The sequence below is a fragment of the Castanea sativa genome, chromosome 10 (assembly GCF_040712315.1).
Source record: "Castanea sativa cultivar Marrone di Chiusa Pesio chromosome 10, ASM4071231v1".
Taxonomy (NCBI): domain Eukaryota; kingdom Viridiplantae; phylum Streptophyta; class Magnoliopsida; order Fagales; family Fagaceae; genus Castanea; species Castanea sativa.
Genome location: NC_134022.1, coordinates 10,976,681 through 10,997,232, shown reverse-complemented (window position 1 = coordinate 10,997,232; position 20,552 = coordinate 10,976,681). Strand labels below are relative to the sequence as shown.

At 40.7% G+C, this 20,552-nt stretch overlaps 1 protein-coding gene across 1 annotated transcript; it reads right to left on the bottom strand.

The window, feature by feature from the left end:
- Positions 1–6,100: 6,100 nt before the first annotated feature.
- On the bottom strand, positions 6,101–7,516 carry LOC142612019 (putative aspartyl protease At4g16563). Its single transcript, XM_075784152.1, has one exon. It carries the CDS (start codon positions 7,514–7,516, stop codon positions 6,101–6,103), a length of 1,416 nt encoding a protein of 471 aa, XP_075640267.1.
- Between the last annotated feature and the right edge of the window lie 13,036 nt (positions 7,517–20,552).

The following is a 20,552-nucleotide window of genomic DNA, read 5'->3' as shown; positions in this document are numbered from 1 at the left end:
CAACTTCGCCTCGACCTCGATCTTATCGATGAGGTAAGAATGGATGCGGAACAACGGACGGCAAGGTACAAAAATCTCATGGCCAGACAACATGACGCCATGGTGAAACCCAGACGGTTCGGTGTGGGGGACCTTGTCCTCAAAAGGGTCTCCTTGGCGACCAGGAACTCAGCTCATGGAAAACTGGGACCTAATTGGGAAGGACCATACAGGGTAATCAACTGCAAAAGGCAGGGGTCCTACTACCTGGAAGCCCTAGACGGGCGGAAGTTAGAGCATCCTTGGAACGTGGAACATCTGCGAAGGTACTATCAGTGATGAGCGGGGACGAGGGAAGTCAGTGGCAAAATTACAGTTGTGATTTGCGTGTTTGCTTATATTTACTTGTGCTTTTACTACTATTATGGTGTGTTATGAATAAAAGTGCACTAGTTCTTAAACTTTTGCACTACTTACAGACTAGCTTATGAAAGACGATGCTATATACTTGATATCTTAATAAGGCACTAGCTTATAAGCGTGTGCCAAGTTTGTGAACAATGTTCATGTAATAATATGGTTTGGATTTCTTATGTACTTGAATTCCAGTTCCTTGATAATATCCACGGACGAGGCAAAAGCCTCAGACAAATAAAATCTCGGGACGAGGGAAAACTCGTCTAAGATTTCCTTTAAATGAGGACAAAGCAAAGGGAAAAATGCTAAGGCCTGCTCGTCCAAAGCTTTCCTTTAAAAAGGGTAAAGCAAGAGAAAGAAGCCAAGGACTGCTCGTCCAAAGCTTTCCTTTAAAAAGGGTAAAGCAAGAGAAAGAAGCCAAGGACTGCTCGTCCAAAGCTTTCCTTCAAAAAAAGGATAAAGAAAGAGAAAGAAGCCAAGGACTGCTCGTCCAAAGCTTCCCTTCAAAAAAAAAAAAAAAAAGGATAAAACAAAAGGAAGAAGGCTAAGGCCCACTCGTCTAAGGAAGAAAAGTAAGCCTTAAGATATAACATTCCAGAGACGAGCACTCGTCAAGATGAGAAAACATAAACATTATAAACTGCTTTCGAGAAGGCGAATAATAATTGCCTAAAGGACAGGCTAAAGTAATGCAATCATCATCAGTCCTAAGTGGGTCGTCCATAAAAAGATTGTAGACGGTCATTCAACACTTAGAAGCATAGTTTAAAGGACAATGACATAAATGATAACAAACAAAGAAGATATTCTTTAACTTGGAAAGGGTAGACGGCCACCGTCCAAAAGCCCTCATAAAATAAACAGTAAAAGACATTGTTCATAAGCTCGTCTAGAACACTCTAGACGAGGAAATTGTACTTGAATAACATTTCAAATTCTCAAATACATTTTAAATAAAAAAGAGAAAAAGAGAAAAGAAGAAAGCTAAACAACAATAACAACTTCTTCAAGAGGAAGGGGCATCAACGTTGGGGTCGTCCTGAGCTGGTTTGGTGGAAGCGTCGTCCTCGATGTTGACATCGTCTGAGCCTGTGTGGACGAGGGAACTTGTAGCAGCAGCAAGGTTGAGTTTAATGGTGCTAAAGTCAACTTCAGGAAAGTTGTCCATAGCGTCCATTCTAAAGTCCTCAAACCCTGCTGCGTAGTTTGTATCCATCAGGTCAGTGAATTCTTTGGACGCTTTGAATTCCTCCACTGCCTCGTCTTTAGCTTTCTTTAGAAGTAGATTCAGCTCGTCATTCTCCTTTTGAAGATGTTCAAGACGCTCGTCCTTCCTGGCAGTGTCGGACTTCAGCTCCCCCACCAAAGCCTTGAATTCCTCAGCCTCGTCCTTGGCCTTGTTCGCCACCTCTGCCCACGTCCTACAGTCGTTTTTGATCTCTTCTATCCTTTTCTCCAAAAGGATCCTCGTCCTGTCCATCTCTGTGGCCTGCCTGGACGCAGCTATGAACTTGGACATTGCCTGCATAGAAGAATAGAAAGTTTAGATGATAGAAATAATATTGGGCAAACATGGACAAATCAGGACGAGGCAAAGATGGTCACCTTGAAGAGATCGTGGACGCCAGAGTGCTCGAACTCTTTCAAGGACATGTCGTAGCACGCAGCTACGTCCTCGCCCTTCACAGCCTCTTGGAATCGTTCCCAAGCCAGATCCTCGTTCTCCAATAAATTAGTAGAAGTCCTTTGAGGAGGCTGGGACGAGTCAGGAGCAGGGGACTTGGACGGAGTGGTGCTAAGGGGCGTGGACGAATCTACGTCAACGACCAGGACGGGCGGCTGAGGAGGAAGCTCAGGCCTAACAGTTTCAGTCCTGGACGGCCCGGACTTAGCTTTCTTCCCCCGACGACTTGGCAAGCTAGCCAAGTCCACATGCTTGGACAAACTTTTCCTTTTTTCTCCAGAAGCAGGATGAGGCTGGGGCTGAGGTTCAGGTCTAGCTACCTCGTCGACCACTTCCTTCCCCTTGTTTCCCTTCATGGTTGCCATTCCTAAAAAAAAAATAAAAAAATAAATATAAATAGTAATCATAAACAAAAATGAAAAATGCCTATCTTAAGAGGAGCACTCACGTCTACGGGTAGTTAACTCGTGTGCTAAAGCTTCGACGGACGGTTCAGGGCCGAGTCCCCACTTGTGTAGACGCTTAAGGGTCACTAACAAGTGAAAGTCTCGTTCAGGATGTAGACGGGCCCTGTGGACGCGGTCACGATGGAACTTGCTCAAAGAAGGTAATCCAACGACTGGAAAGGAAAAAAGGAAATTAAGGTCAGACCATCGTCCAAATAGAAAGTATAATATAAAAGAAACAGAAAAGAAGAACATAACATACCTTCTGGACGAAGGTTCCCTATGTCTCCAGTATAAGGAGCAAATGAGTCTCTACCAATCTCAACGGGATGCCCCGCCCAGAAACCAGAGACGAAGAAAAATTCCATCTTCCAGTTTCTGTCAGACGAGGGCAAAGACTTAATCAGTCTACAGTCATTGCCCCTGGCTGTGAACTGATGGAAGCCTTGAGATTGATTTATCTCGGAGGGTTTATAGCAGTACAAGAACTCGTCCACGGTGATAGGACGGTCCCCGTCAAACACCTCCATCCATAAGACTTGCATGGAAACAATTAGTCTCCATGCGTTGGGGTTAAGCTGACACACTCCCAAGCCCAGCCTAGTGAGTAATTCCCTAGCAAAGGCATTTAAAGGAAGTCTAAGCCCCCCTTACAAATAGGCTTCATAAACACCTATTCCAAAACGAGGCTGGCAACACCACTCACCTCGGACAGCTAGCCTAGGGTTTAGATCATCAGGAATCTGAAACCAAGTCCTAAGGGAATCTAACCTTCTCTTGTCCGTCCTGGAAGGAACCTCTAAAGCACAACTATATACGGTTTCCTGTTCGTCTAAAGAGGAGGACGGCGGGGAGCTCGTTGAGGTGTCAGCCCCAGAGGCTGTTCTCGTCCTAATACTCTCTTGAAAAGCTTCTACAGGGATTCCAGGAACACCAGATGTGTATTCCTCAGTTGTGTGACCACTACTACTACTGACGTTACTAGAGGTGTCACAACTAGAGTTGCCGTGATACTCGTCTATGGCCCTGACCACACTGTCGCTAGACGAGCAGGAGGCCATTGAAAACGTCCTAACACTTAAAAAGGAAAGCTAAAGTAAGTATAGAAAGATTACCTGGCTCTAGACGAGGGACACTAAGGACGCTGAGGATATTCTTAGACGAAGCGACGGACGAGAGTGTCAAAGCAGAAAATTTGGAAAAGTGAGAGGGGCACGAGAGAGAAACCACTATTTATAGGCAGAAAAGTCTCGGTAACCGCAACGACGGACCTAATTAGAAGGTGACACGTGGCGCATGCCTCGGAGGAGTAAACCAGTTGACTGACCTCCTATGGATGTGCGACACGTGGTGCATTTTAAAAGCTGTTGATACACCGTATAACTCCTGGACGAGGGGCAACTGATGTGGGATGAAAACACTCAACCCGTCCCTGGACGGTCATCACCTTGGCAGCCGTCCAGAAGTTATCCTCAGGACGAGGGTAACGGACAAGGACGTCCAGAGGGTGATAGCGAAGCTACATCCCTCGTCCGTGGGATGCGCACAGCCTACCCTGAAAGGACTCGTCCATGTAAAGATTCGTGGACTAGGATGTTACACTTGGAATTAACAGGCGCACTCGACGAAGGAATTCCAGGACGAGGGTATCATACTTAGGAGAATCTCCGAATATAATGCGACAATCCCTTATCCCACGCATAACGGTCATGTATTCGTTGTGAAATAGAAGTGTAACTCCTAAACGGTTATGGCAGTTACGTTAAGCCTCCTTGAATCCAGGAGAGGTTCCTATTTCGATAACCGTCTATGAAGGCGCTATATAAAGACTGGTTCAGACAAGGCAAAGGTATGCGTAATTTCGACTCCAAAAAAGTTGGAACTCCTAAATACATAATGAGAAGAACTAACTTTACCATCGGAGAGTTTTTGGCCGGCAGCCCCGATCGCCTTTGATTGGCTTCTTTTTCTTTTTCAGGCCGCAGAGAGAGCAACCGGTCCTATCAAGTCCGAAGCATCTAGCCTACTGATCTTCTTGGCATCATCAAAGATGTTTTCATCAAAAAAAAATCTAGTACACAATAGATTCTTGAACACCGAGAAAATCCTACAAAAATAATTGAAGCAATATATCAATAAATGTTAAGTCTACAAAATAACATACATATTTGTATAATTTAGATTTAAAACATGTAAAAAACATTTATTATATATTTATTTTTTTGTATATAAAAAAATTATATAAAATTGATTAGATATAATTCAACACAAATATTCCTTTCAATAAAATATGTATAATTATTCTTTAAATTGTATTAATCACAACTGATATGTGTGTGAGTGTGCACGCGCACAAAAGGCCTCAACACCTATAATTTGCTCCATGATAATTGTTTTCCACCATTAAGACATGACACTAATTTGTTTTTTTTTTTTTTTTTTTGACTGGATTTGAGTACAAGAGAAATTTATTAATAACAATACTAAATAATTTTTATAAAGTTTTTTATGGATGACTAAGTAGGACATGTCCTAAATTTTTAGTTTCATAGCATCTTTTCTTCTAATGGGAAAAAATCCATTCATTTTTTGTTTCATTAACTCTCTAATACAAAATAAAAAGAGTTTTTATTATAGAGCAATTTACTTATGAGTAAATATAGAGTCACAACAAAAATTTACAACAATTTCATAACATCTCATTTGTCCACCACCTCACATGAGTCAATAAAAAAATTACTGAATTTGATGGACCTAGGTGTGAGATGAAAAGCAAATTAAAGAATTTCTTTTTTATAAATACTAGCTTGCAGCCTCATGCATATGCATGAATACACTTAAAGATATACAATAAGATGCATAATATAATTTATATATATATATATATATAATGGAAATACTATTGATAGTCATTTTTATATTTTGTTAACCCTTTAAAAAATTTTGTAAGGATATTATTAGGTGTAAAATCTAAATTGTCCATTTTTTAATTATTATTGTGAAGCACTTTTTTATTTTTTTTATTTTTACGATTCATATATTCTAGACTTTTTGGTTTTTGTACTTAATAACTTATTTGAATGAACATTTATGATATAGTCCCACATTTGATTCTAAAATTAAGAAATAAAACTCTTTGAAAATAAATAATTTAGGACACATAGCGCAAATTGAAACTTTAATTTGAAATTTTAATTTTAGTTTCTCTCAACTTCACCTATTATTATATATATAGATTTATTTAATGAAATGTGCTTAAGACATCCAATAAAAAAATTCTTAATTTAAAGCACCATTACAATGTGTAACCAATAAGTGTATTAAATTTCATATGACAAACTAAGAAAAAGTACAATATTTTAGCTGTCCACACTTCATTTGTTGTTCCAAGCATCCGAATCCCATAGGCATATATAGCCTTAACGAACAATTTTATACCACCTTAAATTGAAGTGTGATCAAACCACCAATACCAAAAGTCCAAGACGCTCCCCAAAAAGTCAACCAAGTTTTGTAAAAAAGATCACAGCCGTCGAGTTCATATCAAACATTAACATTAGCTTCATCCGGTTATTTATTTTACCTTATCCAAAACTGCTTTGCACGGTTGCTTCCCAAACCCAATCCTCTTATTAACCAAATCATAAACAACCTCAATCCCTCGTTGCATGTAACACCCAAAAATACCCCCGGGCCCACCAATTCTATCCCCACCGTTTTTGAATGTCAAGCACGCAAAGGGCCTCTTGTTTTCTTCATCGTAAGATTCAACCAAATAATTAATCCTAGACATCGTAACACTGGATCCATTCCCAACGAAGTGAAAAACCACGGTAGGAAGATTCAGATTCTTCATCTCGCCATCGAAATAAAAACACCTCTCATATCTCGTCTTCTCCTCGATCACTTTCGCTCGCTCGTTATTAAACCTATCCAACTCAGCCACCACCGAGTCATGTAGACTCTTCGGCAACATCGTCATCATTGTTCCTGAGTCCACTATTGTCCCGCCATCCCCATTCTGGTCAACCCGTTTCAGAAGCTCCGGTGCCGCGATATACTTCTTTCCCACAGAGATTCCCTCGAGTCCAACCATGTAATAGTAAGGGTAACTCGGGTTGTCGAGAATGGGCGTGTACGCAAACTCAGTTGAGGAGTTACCCGAGTCGTCTTTGAGGCCGAGAATGAGTGCACTCGAACTTGGAATTTCGGAGTAATTAGACGAGGATTCGCCCAAGCAATAAGAGAACCCTTTACTGACTTGAGGATAGACAGTAGCGAGTTGTGATGGCAAAGAAAGCAAACCAGGACCGAACCCAGCGACCCCAACATCCCCATTGATAGCTTTGTGGGCACACCCAAAAGTGAAATTCGGAATGAGAGAAGGAACTGAGGAGGTGGGTATGGATGCACTATCTTTGTAAAGGCGAGCTATTGCGCTTCCATCAAAGTAGGAAAGGTAGAAAGGTGGGCAAGAATAAGAGTCGCAATCAGAGTTTTCTATATGCTTTATAGGGCAACCAGCAATGGCGCAGATATCATTGGTTGAGCGAAATCTAGAAAAGTGTACGGCGGGGCAAGCTGGGGAGTTGCATGAAACCGAGGCATTTTTGGGAGGTTTTTGGAGTACTGTGGGAGGGGTTCTGCAGCGAAAGCATTTGTAAGGGGAGCAAGGGAACCAGACAATATGAGAGCCAGTGTCCATGAGGAGAGAAATGGATTGTGAAGGGTTTGAGCTGATTGTGATGGAAAGATGGTAGGCAATGACTTGTGAGAGTGGGATAGAGATTTGTTGGCTTGGGTTTTGGTTTTTTTTTTTTTGCTGGTGTTGCTGGAAGCGAATGGAGGAGTGAATGGAGAGCGATTTGAAGAGAAGTTGGGTGCTGTTGAATTTGGGGAGGGAGTGAGTTAGAGGTAAAACCACAACCTCTGATAAAGAAACAGAGAGGCTTGAGAAACAGAGTATGAAACAGAGCATCATGGATGCCATCATTTTAGAACCAAGTGTCAAGACAAGATACATTTTGCAAAACTTTTTTGAACTTTGATTTGATATTACTGTCGAAGAGTTTAAAATTTCTTTTTATATGGGAGGAGGGGAAGGTTCTGGCGGGAGTGTGTGGCTCTGAGCTTTTTGGTGCGTTGGCGCTTGTTATTTGCTAGGCGTATTTGGGCAGAGGTGTGCGTATTCAATCTTGGGTTTGGAATTTGGATGATCCTGCTAAGAAAGTAGTTTAGAGCATTCGGATTAAACTAACTAAATGCTATTTTTAACAAAAATTAAATTTAAGAATAAACAGTACCTCAATACTTTTAGAACATTCACAACAAGCTCAAAACTAAACCAAAAATATTTAACTTCTTTTTGGGGTTTGAAATTCGGATGATCTTGCTAAGGAAGTAGTTTAGACTTTAGAGCATTCCCATAAAATTAACTAAATGTTGGTTTTAACAAAAAAAAAAAAAATTTATATAACCAACCAAAGCACACCTTGGCTCAACAAAAATAACAATAATAAATGACTATTATTATATTTTTAAAAACTTTATGGATGACAAAGTAGGACACGTCCTATATTTTTAGCCATAAAATCCATAGCATCTTTTCTTCTAAAAATCCACATTTTTGTATCATCAAGTCTCTTAATACAAGCCAAAGGCCTTGTAGCTGACTTGACACCTCTCCATGTATAAAATGCTTGGGGGTTTAAGGGAGAAAGGTTCAAGCTGCGAGGTTAGTAGCATGTTATAATTATTTCTCAAAAAAAGTCTCTAAATACAAAAGGGTTCTCATTAAAGACATATTTACTTATGTGTAAGTCCAGAATCACAAAAAATAAAAATTTGCAGTAATTTCACATTTAATTTGCCAACCACCTCACAACATTATGAGTCAATAATAATAATAATAATAATAATAATTAAAGTGCAAAATTTGATGGGCCTAGTTGTGGGGTGGTAGGTAAATTGGGGAATGCTACGAAATTGTTATAAATTTTTTTTGTGACCCTAGATTTTTTTGTTTTTTAAAAATTTATATACATTTTTAAAAGCATACGTTTTAAATCTTATAAAGTTAAACGGGTTATATATAACAAAAAATAGTGAATATTAAGAGCAAAACAAGCCATTAGTATTTTAAATGTGTTTATAAATTTGTAGAATTTTATTTTAAATATCAAGAGGACCATTAAGCAAAAGGTGCACCTAATTTTAAATTTTTTGTAATGAAAATTGCTAAGGGAAGTCTTGGCCTCCCCTCCCTACACTAGCGTATAGAATCCAATTGTAGAATTTTCAAAATATTAATATGATAAAAGTTAATATTTTATTTTATTAAGTTTCAAACAATTATATAGTTATAATACTTTTGTTGTTTGTATAGTAAGATTGTAGCCACAAAAAGTTTTTACAAACTATTGAGGTGACATGCTATGAATGATGTGTAATAAAAGTTGATGGGACTGACGAAATCAACTACTGACGAGACTAAGGCATCTGATGGGACTGACGAGATCAACTACAGACGAGACTAAGGCATCTGATGGGACTGACGAGATTAACTGCTGATGAGACTAAAGGCATCTGATGGGACTGACGAGACTACTCTTTGAGACGAGCTTAAACAAGTATACACGTCACTGACGAGGATAGCAGGATCATTCAATGCCACCAATAATACTCCGAACGGTTACAGAACTAGCTGGACGAACCATTGAAGGCATATTAAAACCCCATTACTTAGCAAGAAGCGTTACTAAAAGAGGCATTAAAGCCACAATAACTGCCACAACGGCTAGAATCTAGAACAACATATATAAAGCCCACGCATTGCCAACAGAAGGTACGAACACAGTTACAAGATATCCCTAATCATTCTTATAGTCTATTATTATAAACTCCCTTGTACTAACTTTGGCATCGGAGACGTTGTGGCAGGCACCACACCGGTGACCATTCTGGAGAATTTCGACACAAGCAGACCTCTAGTCTCGTCTGGACGACCTCACTACGACTGACGAACTCGTGATTCATCAGTCTGGTCCCGTCTGGACGACCTCACTACAACTGACGAACCCGTACTTCATCAAAAGTGATGTTAGTGGTGGTGCTATGTAAAAATGATATTGTATCCTTTTTTTTCTTAAATATTGATGGCAACAAGTTTGCGTTAATGGTAAATTAATTGTTGTTCCAACTTTTGTTAATCATCCTGCTACTACAGATGTTTTGCTATTTTCAATTCATTGGATTTCCCTCCTTTAAATTCTTCTTGATATCAATAGTCTCTATAAAATAAATCCTATTTGGTTCAAAATGCCAGTTTTTGACAATATAAGCTCCAGTAAGAGTTTTCTAGAAGCTAAGTTCATTTTCACCTGTCACATACAAAGACCTATGGATGCAAAGCAAAAGTGTGTTCATTTCTGCTTGTTCTCTGTTCTCTCTGATCCTTTTTTTTTCTTAAATATTGACTGTAGCAAGTTTGAGTTAATGGTTAATTAATTGTTGTCTTAACTTTTGTTAATCATCTTGCTGCTATAGATGTTTTCTATTTTCAATTCACGGGATTCCCCTTCTTTAAATTCCTCTTGATATCATTAGTCTCTGTAAAATAAATCCTATTTGGTTCAAAATGCCAGTTTTTGACAATATAAGCTGTGGTAAGAGTTTTATAGAAGCTAAGTTCATTTTCACCTGTCACATACAGAGCCCTATGGAAGCAAGGCAAAAGTGTGTTCATTTCTACTTGTTCTTTGTTCTCTCTTATCCTTTTTTTTCTTAAATATTAACTGCAGCAAGTTTGCGTTAATGGTAAATTAATTGTTGTTCTAACTTTTGTTAATCATCCTGTTGCTACAAATGTTTTGCTATTTTCAATTCACTGGATTTCCCTTCTTTAAATTCCTCTTGACATCATTAGTCTCTGTAAAATAAATCCTAATTGGTTCAAAATTAAATGCTTTTGACAATATAAGCTCCAGTAAGATTTTTCTAGAAGCTAAGTTAATTTCCACCATACAGAGACCTATGGAAGCAAAGCAAAAGTGTGTTCATTTCTACTTGTTCTCTGTTCTCTCTTATCCTTTTTTTTTTCTTCTTAAATATTGACTGCAGCAAGTTTGCGTTAATGGTGAATTAATTGTTGTTCCAACTTTTGTTAATCATCCTGTTGCTACAGATGTTTTGCTATTTTCAATTCACTAGATTTCCCTTCTTTAAATTCCTCTTAATATCATTAGTCTCTGTAAAATAAATCCTATATGGTTCAAAATGCCAGTTTTTTTTTTTATACAAAATAGCAGAAGGGGAAACCTAGACTCAATGGTTAGCAGAATGGAATAAGGACTTTAACTCAAAATGCCAGTTTTGGACAATATGAGCTTCGGAAAGAGTTTCCTAGAAGCAAAGTTCATTTTCACCTACCACATACAGAGACTAATGGAAGCAAAGCAAAAGCGTCTTTGGAGGGAAAACAAAAATTGATATACATACCAAGCTTATGAAGAAGTATAAAAAATTCTTATGTGGTGGTTTCTTGTCATCCTTGTCATTAACATTTGATGGGATTGACGAACTCACGTTCAGTATACGACATCACACTCGTCCACCTCAACGAAGCATGGACGAGCACAAGCAAATCAATAATAAAGAGCACTTAATACCCTAGACGGTTACCGATCAGAAGGCAGACTGTTGAAATCTCATTAAATCCCATAATCATGAACCCCGGGGCATTACAAGAAGAGCATTAAAACCACAATCAAGGTCCCAACGGCTAGAAACCCCAAAGACTATATATATATATATATATATACATATACAATCATTAGAAGCACACAAGGTACACAACTCCAAAAAAAAGGACATACTTTTACACTTCTCATTCTATTTTAAAAGGATTTCTAGTCACTAACTTAAGCATCGGAGACGTTGTGGCTAGCGCCACACCGGTGTCCACCTCAGAGAAGTTTCTCTCATTTTGCAAGAACATTGACGAGGTCTCGACATCATCCGGGCGAACATACACGACTGGCGAATTAGACTTCATCAGTTTGGCGCCGTCTGTGGGAAACGACATTTTCGTATTGAGGTTCAAGAATACAATTCCAACCATTCTCAACAATCCAAATGGAGTCTAATTCAGACCCTGCGACATTGGCCCTACAAATCCAAGCACTCACAGCTAGCGTGGAAGAACTTACTAGACAAAACCAGGAGATGAGGCAGCGACTCCAGCTGGAGACCAATTGATTTAGAGACAATCAGGAAGATGAGAGGGATAGCCAGAGGCGAAGTTATCAAAGGCCCACCATTCCAGATGAACCTAGCTCAAAACTTCTTCGAGAAATGAGGAAGGAAATGGATGAGTTAAGGAACGCTATCAAAGAAAAAACAGATCGAAGTATGGATAGGATGGTTAGGACCACAGATTCTCCCTTCACGGCAACAGTTCTTAAGTGCCCAGTACCATTGAAGTTCCGCCTGCCTCAACTCGAACAGTTCGACGGGCTTAAGGATCCCTTGGACCATCTTAACACTTTCAAGATGACGTTGGGTCTTCAACAACCCCCCAATGAGATAATGTGCCACTCTTTCCCTACTACTCTCAAAGGGGCGGCGAGGGAATGGTTCAGGAAACTACTTGCCTTGTCCATTAACAACTTCAACCAATTGAGCAATTCCTTCCTACACCACTTCGTAGGAGGGCAACGCCCGAAAAGTCCAGCAGACCATTTGCTCACCAATAAGCAGGGAGAGAAAGAGACCTTGAGGTCTTACATGAAGCGCTTTACCCTCGAGACTCTGGAAGTAGACGAAGCTGATGACAAAGTGTAGTTAACAACCTTTAAAGCTAGATTGAAGTCTAGAGAGTTCGTGGTTTCACTTGCAAACCTCCTAAGACGATGGCAAAAATGCTCTTGAAGGCGCAGAAGTACATGAACTCTGAAGATGCTCTAGCCGCAATAAAGGACGTGGAAAAAACCAATGACAAAGGAATAAAGGAAGACGATCACAGAGGACGAAAAGGGAGCGACAAGATCGTCAGTCCAGAAACAGGAGTAAAAGAAAGGATGAAAAAACTCCTAAAATGGTAAAATTCACTCCTTTAGTTATGCCTGTTGACAAAATTTTGGCACAGATTAAGGATGAGCACTACCTTAAATGGCCAAGGCCACTACATTCGTCACACCACGTGCACGACAAAAAGAAGTATTGCCTGTTCCACAAGGATCATGGCTACTACACCAAGGATTGCAGAGACCTGAAGGAGCAGATAGAGGAACTTATACGGAAAGGAAAACTACAAAAGTTTGTGAGAAGGGAGAATCTAGTATATTCAGGGATAATAGTAAAAACCAGTACGAATCCACGCCAAAGGACGAGGATCACATGTCCTAACGACCACCAAACGTGATAAGAGAGATAAAGACAATCACAGGAGGATCGTCCACAGGCTGTTCATTCAAATCTCTCAAGAAAGTATATCAGAGGTAGGTGAATAGCGTCCACCGTATACCCCCATTTAAGCAGAGACAGACGAACGGACTGAGACATGTTTTTCTCTAAGGAAGACGCTAGGGGAGTGAAATAGCCCCATGACGACCCCTTGGTCATAATGCTCATGATAGAAGGATTCAACACCAGGAGAATCCTCAGGGATAATGGCAGTTTTGCAAATATTATCTACCTTTCTGCTTTTCAGCAACTGAAGCTAAACCCAGAACAACTGTTGTTAGCAGGTTTTATTCGAGAAATTTACTACCTAGATTGACTCGCCAACATCGTCTTAGTGAAGAAAGCAAACGAGAAATGGAGAATGTGCGTGGACTTCACGGACCTGAACAAAACTTACCCAAAAAACAGTTTCCCTCTACCCAGAATATACCAGCTCGTGGATTCTACAACAAGGCATAAACTACTGACGTTCATGGATGCATTCTTGGGACACAATCAAATAAAGATAGCTGAAGAAGACCAGGAGAAAACTGCTTTCATCTGAGTCAAGGGCTCTATTGCTATATGGTAATGCCCTTCAGTTTGAAGAACACAGAGGCAACCTACTAGAGATTAGTAAACAGAATGTTTAACAAACAGATCGGGAGAATTATGGAGGTATATGTAGATGATATGCTCGTCAAGAGCAAAGAAGAGTTTGTTCACCTGGACTACCTCAGTGAAACATTCGCCACACTCAGGCAGTACCAGATGAAATTGAACCCCAGTAAGTGTGCTTTCGGAGTAGTTTCGGGGAATTTTTTGGGATTCATGGTGTCCCAAAGGGGAATAGAAGCAAAACCAAAGAAGGTACGAGCCATAATCGACATGACATCACCAAAGACCGTCAAGGAAGTCCAAAAGCTTACAGGCAAGATAGCGGCACTTAATAGGTTCGTCTCTAAAGCGATGGACAAATGCCTACCCTTCTTCAAGACATTAAAGAAAGCCTTTGTCTAGACTAACGAATGTGAGGCAGCATTCCAAGAGCTCAAGTGTTACTTGAGCAATCCTCCCCTCTTAAGTCCGTCTAAGGAGGGGAAAAACCTGTATTTGTATCTAGCAGTATTAGCCACGGTCGTAAGCGCAACCTTGATTCGAGAAGAAGACAAGAAACAGCTCATAGTGTACTACGTTAGCCAAGCTTTTCAGGGGCAAAAGCCAAGTATCTGAGAATTGAAAAGATTGCATTTGCATTGATAGTAGCTTCACGCAAGCTGCGACCGTACTTTCAGGCAAACCCCATTTTGGTAATGACAAACCAACCCATTAAAAAGTCCATGAATAAGCCTGAGGCGGCTGGGAGAATGGTCTAGTGGGAAATTGAGCTTAACCAACTCGACATTGAATACCACCCTAGGACGGCAATTAAGACACAGGCTTTGGCAGACTTCATTGCCAAGTTCACCCTCCCAGACGAGGATAACCCCTCTGACGATATAGAGCTTTAGACTATACAAATCGACAGTTCGTCCTCCCAAAAGAAGGGAGGAGCAGGGGTCGTCATCATCACCCCAGAAGGAGAAATACTTAAATATGAGGAGCTGAAATTCTTGGCCACCAATAACGAAGCTGAGTACGAAGGAATATTGACGGGGCTAATGGTCAGGAAAGCACTAGGAGCAAAAAACATGCTCCTCCAAAGTGATTCTAAGTTGGTGATGGGGCAGATAAGGGACGAATATGAAGCAATGGAAAAGAGAATGCGAAAATACCTCAGGCTGACGAAGCATTTAACACAAGAGTTTGACAAAGTGGAATTTGTGCAAATCCCAAGAAATGAGAACATGGTAGTAGATGAAATAGCAAAGCTAGCATCGTTAGAAGAGGGATCAACGAACACGGACTTGAAAGTGGAAGTCCAAAGACACCCCAATATTGAAGAAGTTGCTACATTTGTAATCCAGAGTACGAATAGCTAGATGACCTCGATCATATCCTTCCTCCAAGACGGGCACCTCCCATAAGACACCGAAGAAGCTAGGAAGGTCAAGAAGAGAGCAACCAAATTTACAATCCTGAATGACACCCTGTACAAGATATGCTTCTCCATGCCCTATCTAAAATGCGTCGACGAAGAGGAAGCCAAGTACATTCTAAAAGAGATCCATGAAGGGGTTTGTGGAGACCATGTTGGCCCCAGGGCCTTGGTAAGCAAAGTTATCCGAACGGGTTATTTCTGGCCTACTATGCAGGTAGACGCGAGGGGGCTAGCCAAGAAGTGCGACAGGTACCAGAGATTCAGGAATGTCCAACGCCTTCCAGCCGAGAAACTGATGATGATAGCCTCCACGTGGCCATTCGCGCAATGGGGAATCAACATCGTCAGTTCGTTGCCATAAGGTAAGGGGTAGGTAAACTTTTTACTAGTCGCAATTGATTACTTTATGAAGTGGGTTGAAGCAGAGGCTTTGTCAACCATCACCGAAGCAAAAATCCAGAGCTTCATATGGAAGAACATAATCTACAGATTCAGGATCCCACGGATGATTGTATCGGACAACGGACGACAATTCAATAGTCAAGGCTTTAGAAACTTTTGCTCAGGCCTGGGAATCAAGAACCAATACTCATCCCTGGGACACCCATAAGCGAACAGACAAGTAGAGTTGACCAACTGAACACTTCTCAGGATCATCAAAACCATATTGGACGATGCTAAGGGGGCCTAGCCTGAGGAATTACCCAATGTGTTGTGGGCCAAACAGACTATAACAAGAACTCCAACCAGAGAAACTCCCTTTAGACTTACTTATGGCACCGAGGCAATAATATTGGTCGAAGTAGGAATAGCCAGCGTCAGACGAGAGATGTTCCATGAAAAGAGCAACGATGACCAACTGAAAGTAAACCTAGACTGTTTGGACGAGGTCAGAAATGAAGTTTCCAACAAGATAACGAAGTATCAGCAGAAGATGGCCGAGTACTACAACAAAAGAGTAAAGCTAAGGCGACTGGACATTGGGGACTTAGTCCTACGACAGGTCACCCCGACAACCAAAGACCCAGCTCATGGGAAACTCAACCCAACCTGGGAGGGACCCTACTGGGTCGTCCATTACTCCAGACAGGGTAGCTATCACCTGGAAACCTTAGATGGGCAGAAACTACCACGACCAAGGAACATTGAACACCTAAAGAAATACCATCAAAAGATGTAACAGATACTTGTACTCATATTTGAAAAGCAATAAAAGGACTATTCAGCCAATGACCTAATGCAAGCAAACCCAGTAGCTTAAAAGTCACAAAAATTTTCTAAGTAATAGGATTCCGTGTTGACGGATGTAAGTTACTGATGAATCCAAAGGATGACAAGATCCCTTCAATGGGTGTAAGTCACAAAAAACGGGCTAAGTAACAAGATTCTACGCTGACGAATGTAAGTTACTGACAAGTCAAAAGGATGACAAGATCCCTTAAATTGGTGTAAGTCACAAAAAAATGGGCTAAGTAACAAGATTCCGCGTTAACGGATGTAAGTTATTGACAAAGCCTAAAGTGGCAAGATCCTTAAAACAGGGTGTAAGCCACGTAAGTAACAAGATTCCGCATAGACAAATGTAAGTTACTGACGAACAAAAATGAGTGTCCAAATCCCTTTAGTATGGGAGAGTCACAAAGAACGGCCAAGTGATCAAGTTTCACTTGGACGAAGAAAAGGTACTGATGGATCAGAATTAGAGCAAGTTACAGGAAGAAATAACTAAAAGAATGAGGCAAACAAAGATCACACAAATGCAAGAATACAGACAAGTAAGTGCACAATTACAAATATACTTAAAAACCCAAAACAATGGGCACCATTGTTTCCATACTAAAATTAAAGGCCCATAAACACTGGGCTAAAAAAAAACATTGTTCTGGAAATAGAGATATTGTTCTCAAAATAGAATTAAAAAGGCCCAAAACAAACTGGTCACCTAAAGCAAAAAAACATAAAAAAAAAAGATATATGTGAGAAAGTAGGTTCTAGCATCTGGAGGAGGCAGAGGGACGTCAACCATCTGGAGCATTTTCCTTAAGAGCAGCAGACTGTGAAGCCTCGTCAGCTGCCATCTCTTTATCCACATCCTCGAGGTCAAGGTTCTCTAAGTTCACTCCTGTTGGATGTTTGACGAGGTACCACCTCAGGAGCTCGAAGCATTTAAAGTACCAATTGAAGAGGACGGTGTTGTACTCCTCTGTCTTCTGAAAAGCCTCTACAGACTTCACAGCAATCGTCTTCAACATTTCCTTGGCCGCCAAAAGTTGCTCGTCCTTCTCCGTAACTAATTGTTTTTCCACTTTTAGCTCGTCGGAAAGGCCCTTGACCTATTCCTTCATGGTGTTGGCATCTCCCATAGCAGTGATTAAATCTTTTCTCAACTTGGAATTCTTAGCCTCGAAAGTCTCCACCTGTGAAATTGTTGATGGTACCTTCGTCTCTTGGGTAAGGAACTCCGAGGTTATGTGAAGGATTTCCCCCAGTACCTACAAAAAGGGAACAGATCTCAAAAAAAAAAAAAAAGGATGAATCCGCAAAAGTACAATACCTGAACGAGTTTGTGGAGGTGACGGCTCACAATCTCGTTGGGGGACAAGCCCAAGAAAGCTTTCATGTCCTCAGCAGTAAAGCTCTCTTATGCTCTTGCAAATGCAACTCTAGCGTCGTCCGAGACGCTTGACGAATGAGAATCCGCTTTTCCTTTCCCCATGTCGTCGGTCCGCGATCTTTTTTCGTTGGGGGATGATCTCCTCAACCGAGGTAGCTGGGGAGGCCGTCCTCGTCATCTCTGTCCCAGGATTGACCGGGGTACCCGTAGTGACGGAAGCCCTCTTGTCCATCACTCGCACAGCCCGGGTCCCAATGTTGGAAAAGGGCTCTTTCTTCTTTGCCCTCATGCATGCATACATTCCTTGGTTAAACTTCGTCATCATATCTGCCGAAGGAAAACCCTTTGGCTTTTTTTTTTTTTTTTTAAAAAATAATACTAAGAAACACAGTAAGGACAAGTTCAAGCAAACACTTACTCTTTTTCTGCTTGATATCTAAATTTCGCATGATGAAGGCAGACGGTTTTAGGCCGAGGCAGTAAAAAGCTAGAGTCCGTGGATCTACTAGATCATCAAAATCTTCAATGGTCCTCACGTACTCGATGGCTTTCTAAACCCGCTCCTTATACCTGCTCTTAAGCTTGGGTCGTCTCTTAACCGCGCAAGACAATAAAAAGAAGAGTTAATGACAATAAAATGAATGCGAGCAGATTAAAGGTTAAAGGATCAGAGGAAATGACGACGCACCTAAGTTCGGGAGTCTCCACCGACAAAGCAACCTAGGGAGATCACCCCAAACTTCATTAGAGGGAGTCTCCCAGTTACCCCCGAACACAAAAAAGAACCGAGACTTCCAGTATCTAAATGTCGAAGTCAGGTCTCAGACGATCCTAGTCCTCCTCTCCCAAGGCACCAGTTCATAGTACCCATGCTCCTTAGATGGCTTTAAATGGTGTAGGTAAATAAGCTCGTCCACCCTGATCATGTCCCCCTCTGTAGCAGTCAGCCATATCTCCATACAGCTAACCACTATCCTCCTTGAATTAGGCATAAGTTGCCTAGGAGCAATGCCAAAATGTCCTAAAAGCTCCATGATAAATAGGTGGACGAGTAATCTAAGCCGACTCAAGAAGGCAACTACATAAAAGCACACCTCCTGGCGAGGTAGACGAACCCTAACCCTATCAGGTAATTGAAATTTATCCTTAAACCTAGAAAGCGTCTTACCGTCCAAACGACACACCTCACCAAGGGCATGAAAAGCCCTAACCGTTTATGGGACAGAGACAGCGGTATTTCCCCCCCACAAGATCGTCACTAGACGATAGACTGGTATCAAACTCGCTCGATCTTACCTCAGACATTCCTCCTCTCCCACTCACCAATCCCTCAAACCAATCAATTGACTGACTAAGCACAGGAAATAACTCACCGGACACGATGCCTAAACTGCTACACTCAAAAACAAAATTCCCAATCAAAGGGAGAAAAGCACGGGAAGTACCAAAAGAAGCCCCCAAACGTACAAAAAAGAAAGAAATTGAGGGGCAAGTTACCTGAACCTCAGAACTATCGACCATGAAAACCAAAAGAATGTAGGCAAAAAAGTGGATCCTAAGAACCCCAAAAACCAAAAACATACACAGAAAAAGAAAAGAAAAAGGGAAGAAAAAGGAAAAATAAAAAATCTGTCATGCTATAATAACAAGAAAGGAAAAGAGAGGAAAAAGCGTACCTTAAAAAGCAAAAAAATGAGAGCACCAACTTAGAGAAAATCGCAGAGAGAGGTCGGAGAAGAAGAAGCTCAGAGCAATGATGGAAGTTGGAGAAAGTGAAAAGTGGAGAAGTTTAAAAACCAAGACACTCAAAAACTGAAATTCAACGGGAAACCCAAGAGTCATACCATTGGAGCATTAACTGCATTGGGCAAAGCACGCCACGTGGCCACGATGCGTGAGGCGCCTCCACTACGCATTAAATGAGGAACAAAACCCCAATAGCCATGTCCAGTCAGAAAACTTTCATCTTCTGATGGTTGTCCTGGCACCTTAGGACGACCACGGAACCTGGGGGGCAGCTGACGGGACTGATGAACTCATGTTCAATAGACAACATCACACTCGTCCACCTCAACGAAGCATGGACGAGCACAAGCAAATCAATAATAAAGAGCACTTAATACCTCAGACGGTTACCGATCAGAAGACAGACCATTGAAGTCTCATTAAATCCCATAATCATGAGCCTCGGGACGTTACAAGAAGAGCATTAAAACCACAATCAAGGTCCCAACGGCTGGAAACCCCAAAGACCATATATATACGATCATTAGAAACACAGAAGGTACACAAATCCAAAAAAAAAAGACATACTTTTACACTTCTCATTCTATTCTAAAAGGATTTCTAGTTACTAACTTAAGCATCGAAGACATTGTGGCTGGGGCCACACCGATGTTCACCTCAGAGAAGTTTCTCTCATTTTGCAGGTTCATTGACGAGGTCTTGACATCATCTGGACAAACGTACACGACTGACGAATTAGACTTCATCAATTGAAGGTTCATTGCGTGCGAGGATTACAACGAGTCACTTCAATTGCCTTGGTGGGGTGTACTTCTAGCTTGTGCCATTGTCGTTTTCTTCACTCACTCTCCCAATTGGTATTATTAGTGCCCACCACAAATCACGTAGGTATATTAAATTTTACTAACGATTATAGCTTTTCGTTTTACTATTTTTTTTATATAAAAAAAAATCTACTGAATTTTTAATCTCTGGTAAAACAGACGCCAAGTTCGAACATTATAACAGACACCATCTTTCCATTCTCTAGTACAGGTGAGGAAATGCATAATTTTAATTTTGAATGTGTTAAAATAAAAGATCTAAAAGTTTATACATGAAAAGTAGATGTAAGAGTTAGGTTTTAATTTTTACAAAATCCGACTTTTAGATCTTCTTTTCTCTTGATTTTTTTAATAAATTTTT

What these genes read in the sequence shown, in the direction of transcription:
- LOC142612019 (XM_075784152.1), bottom strand. Translation starts at nt 7,516, where the DNA reads ATGGCATCCATGATGCTCTGTTTCATACTCTGTTTCTCAAGCCTCTCT.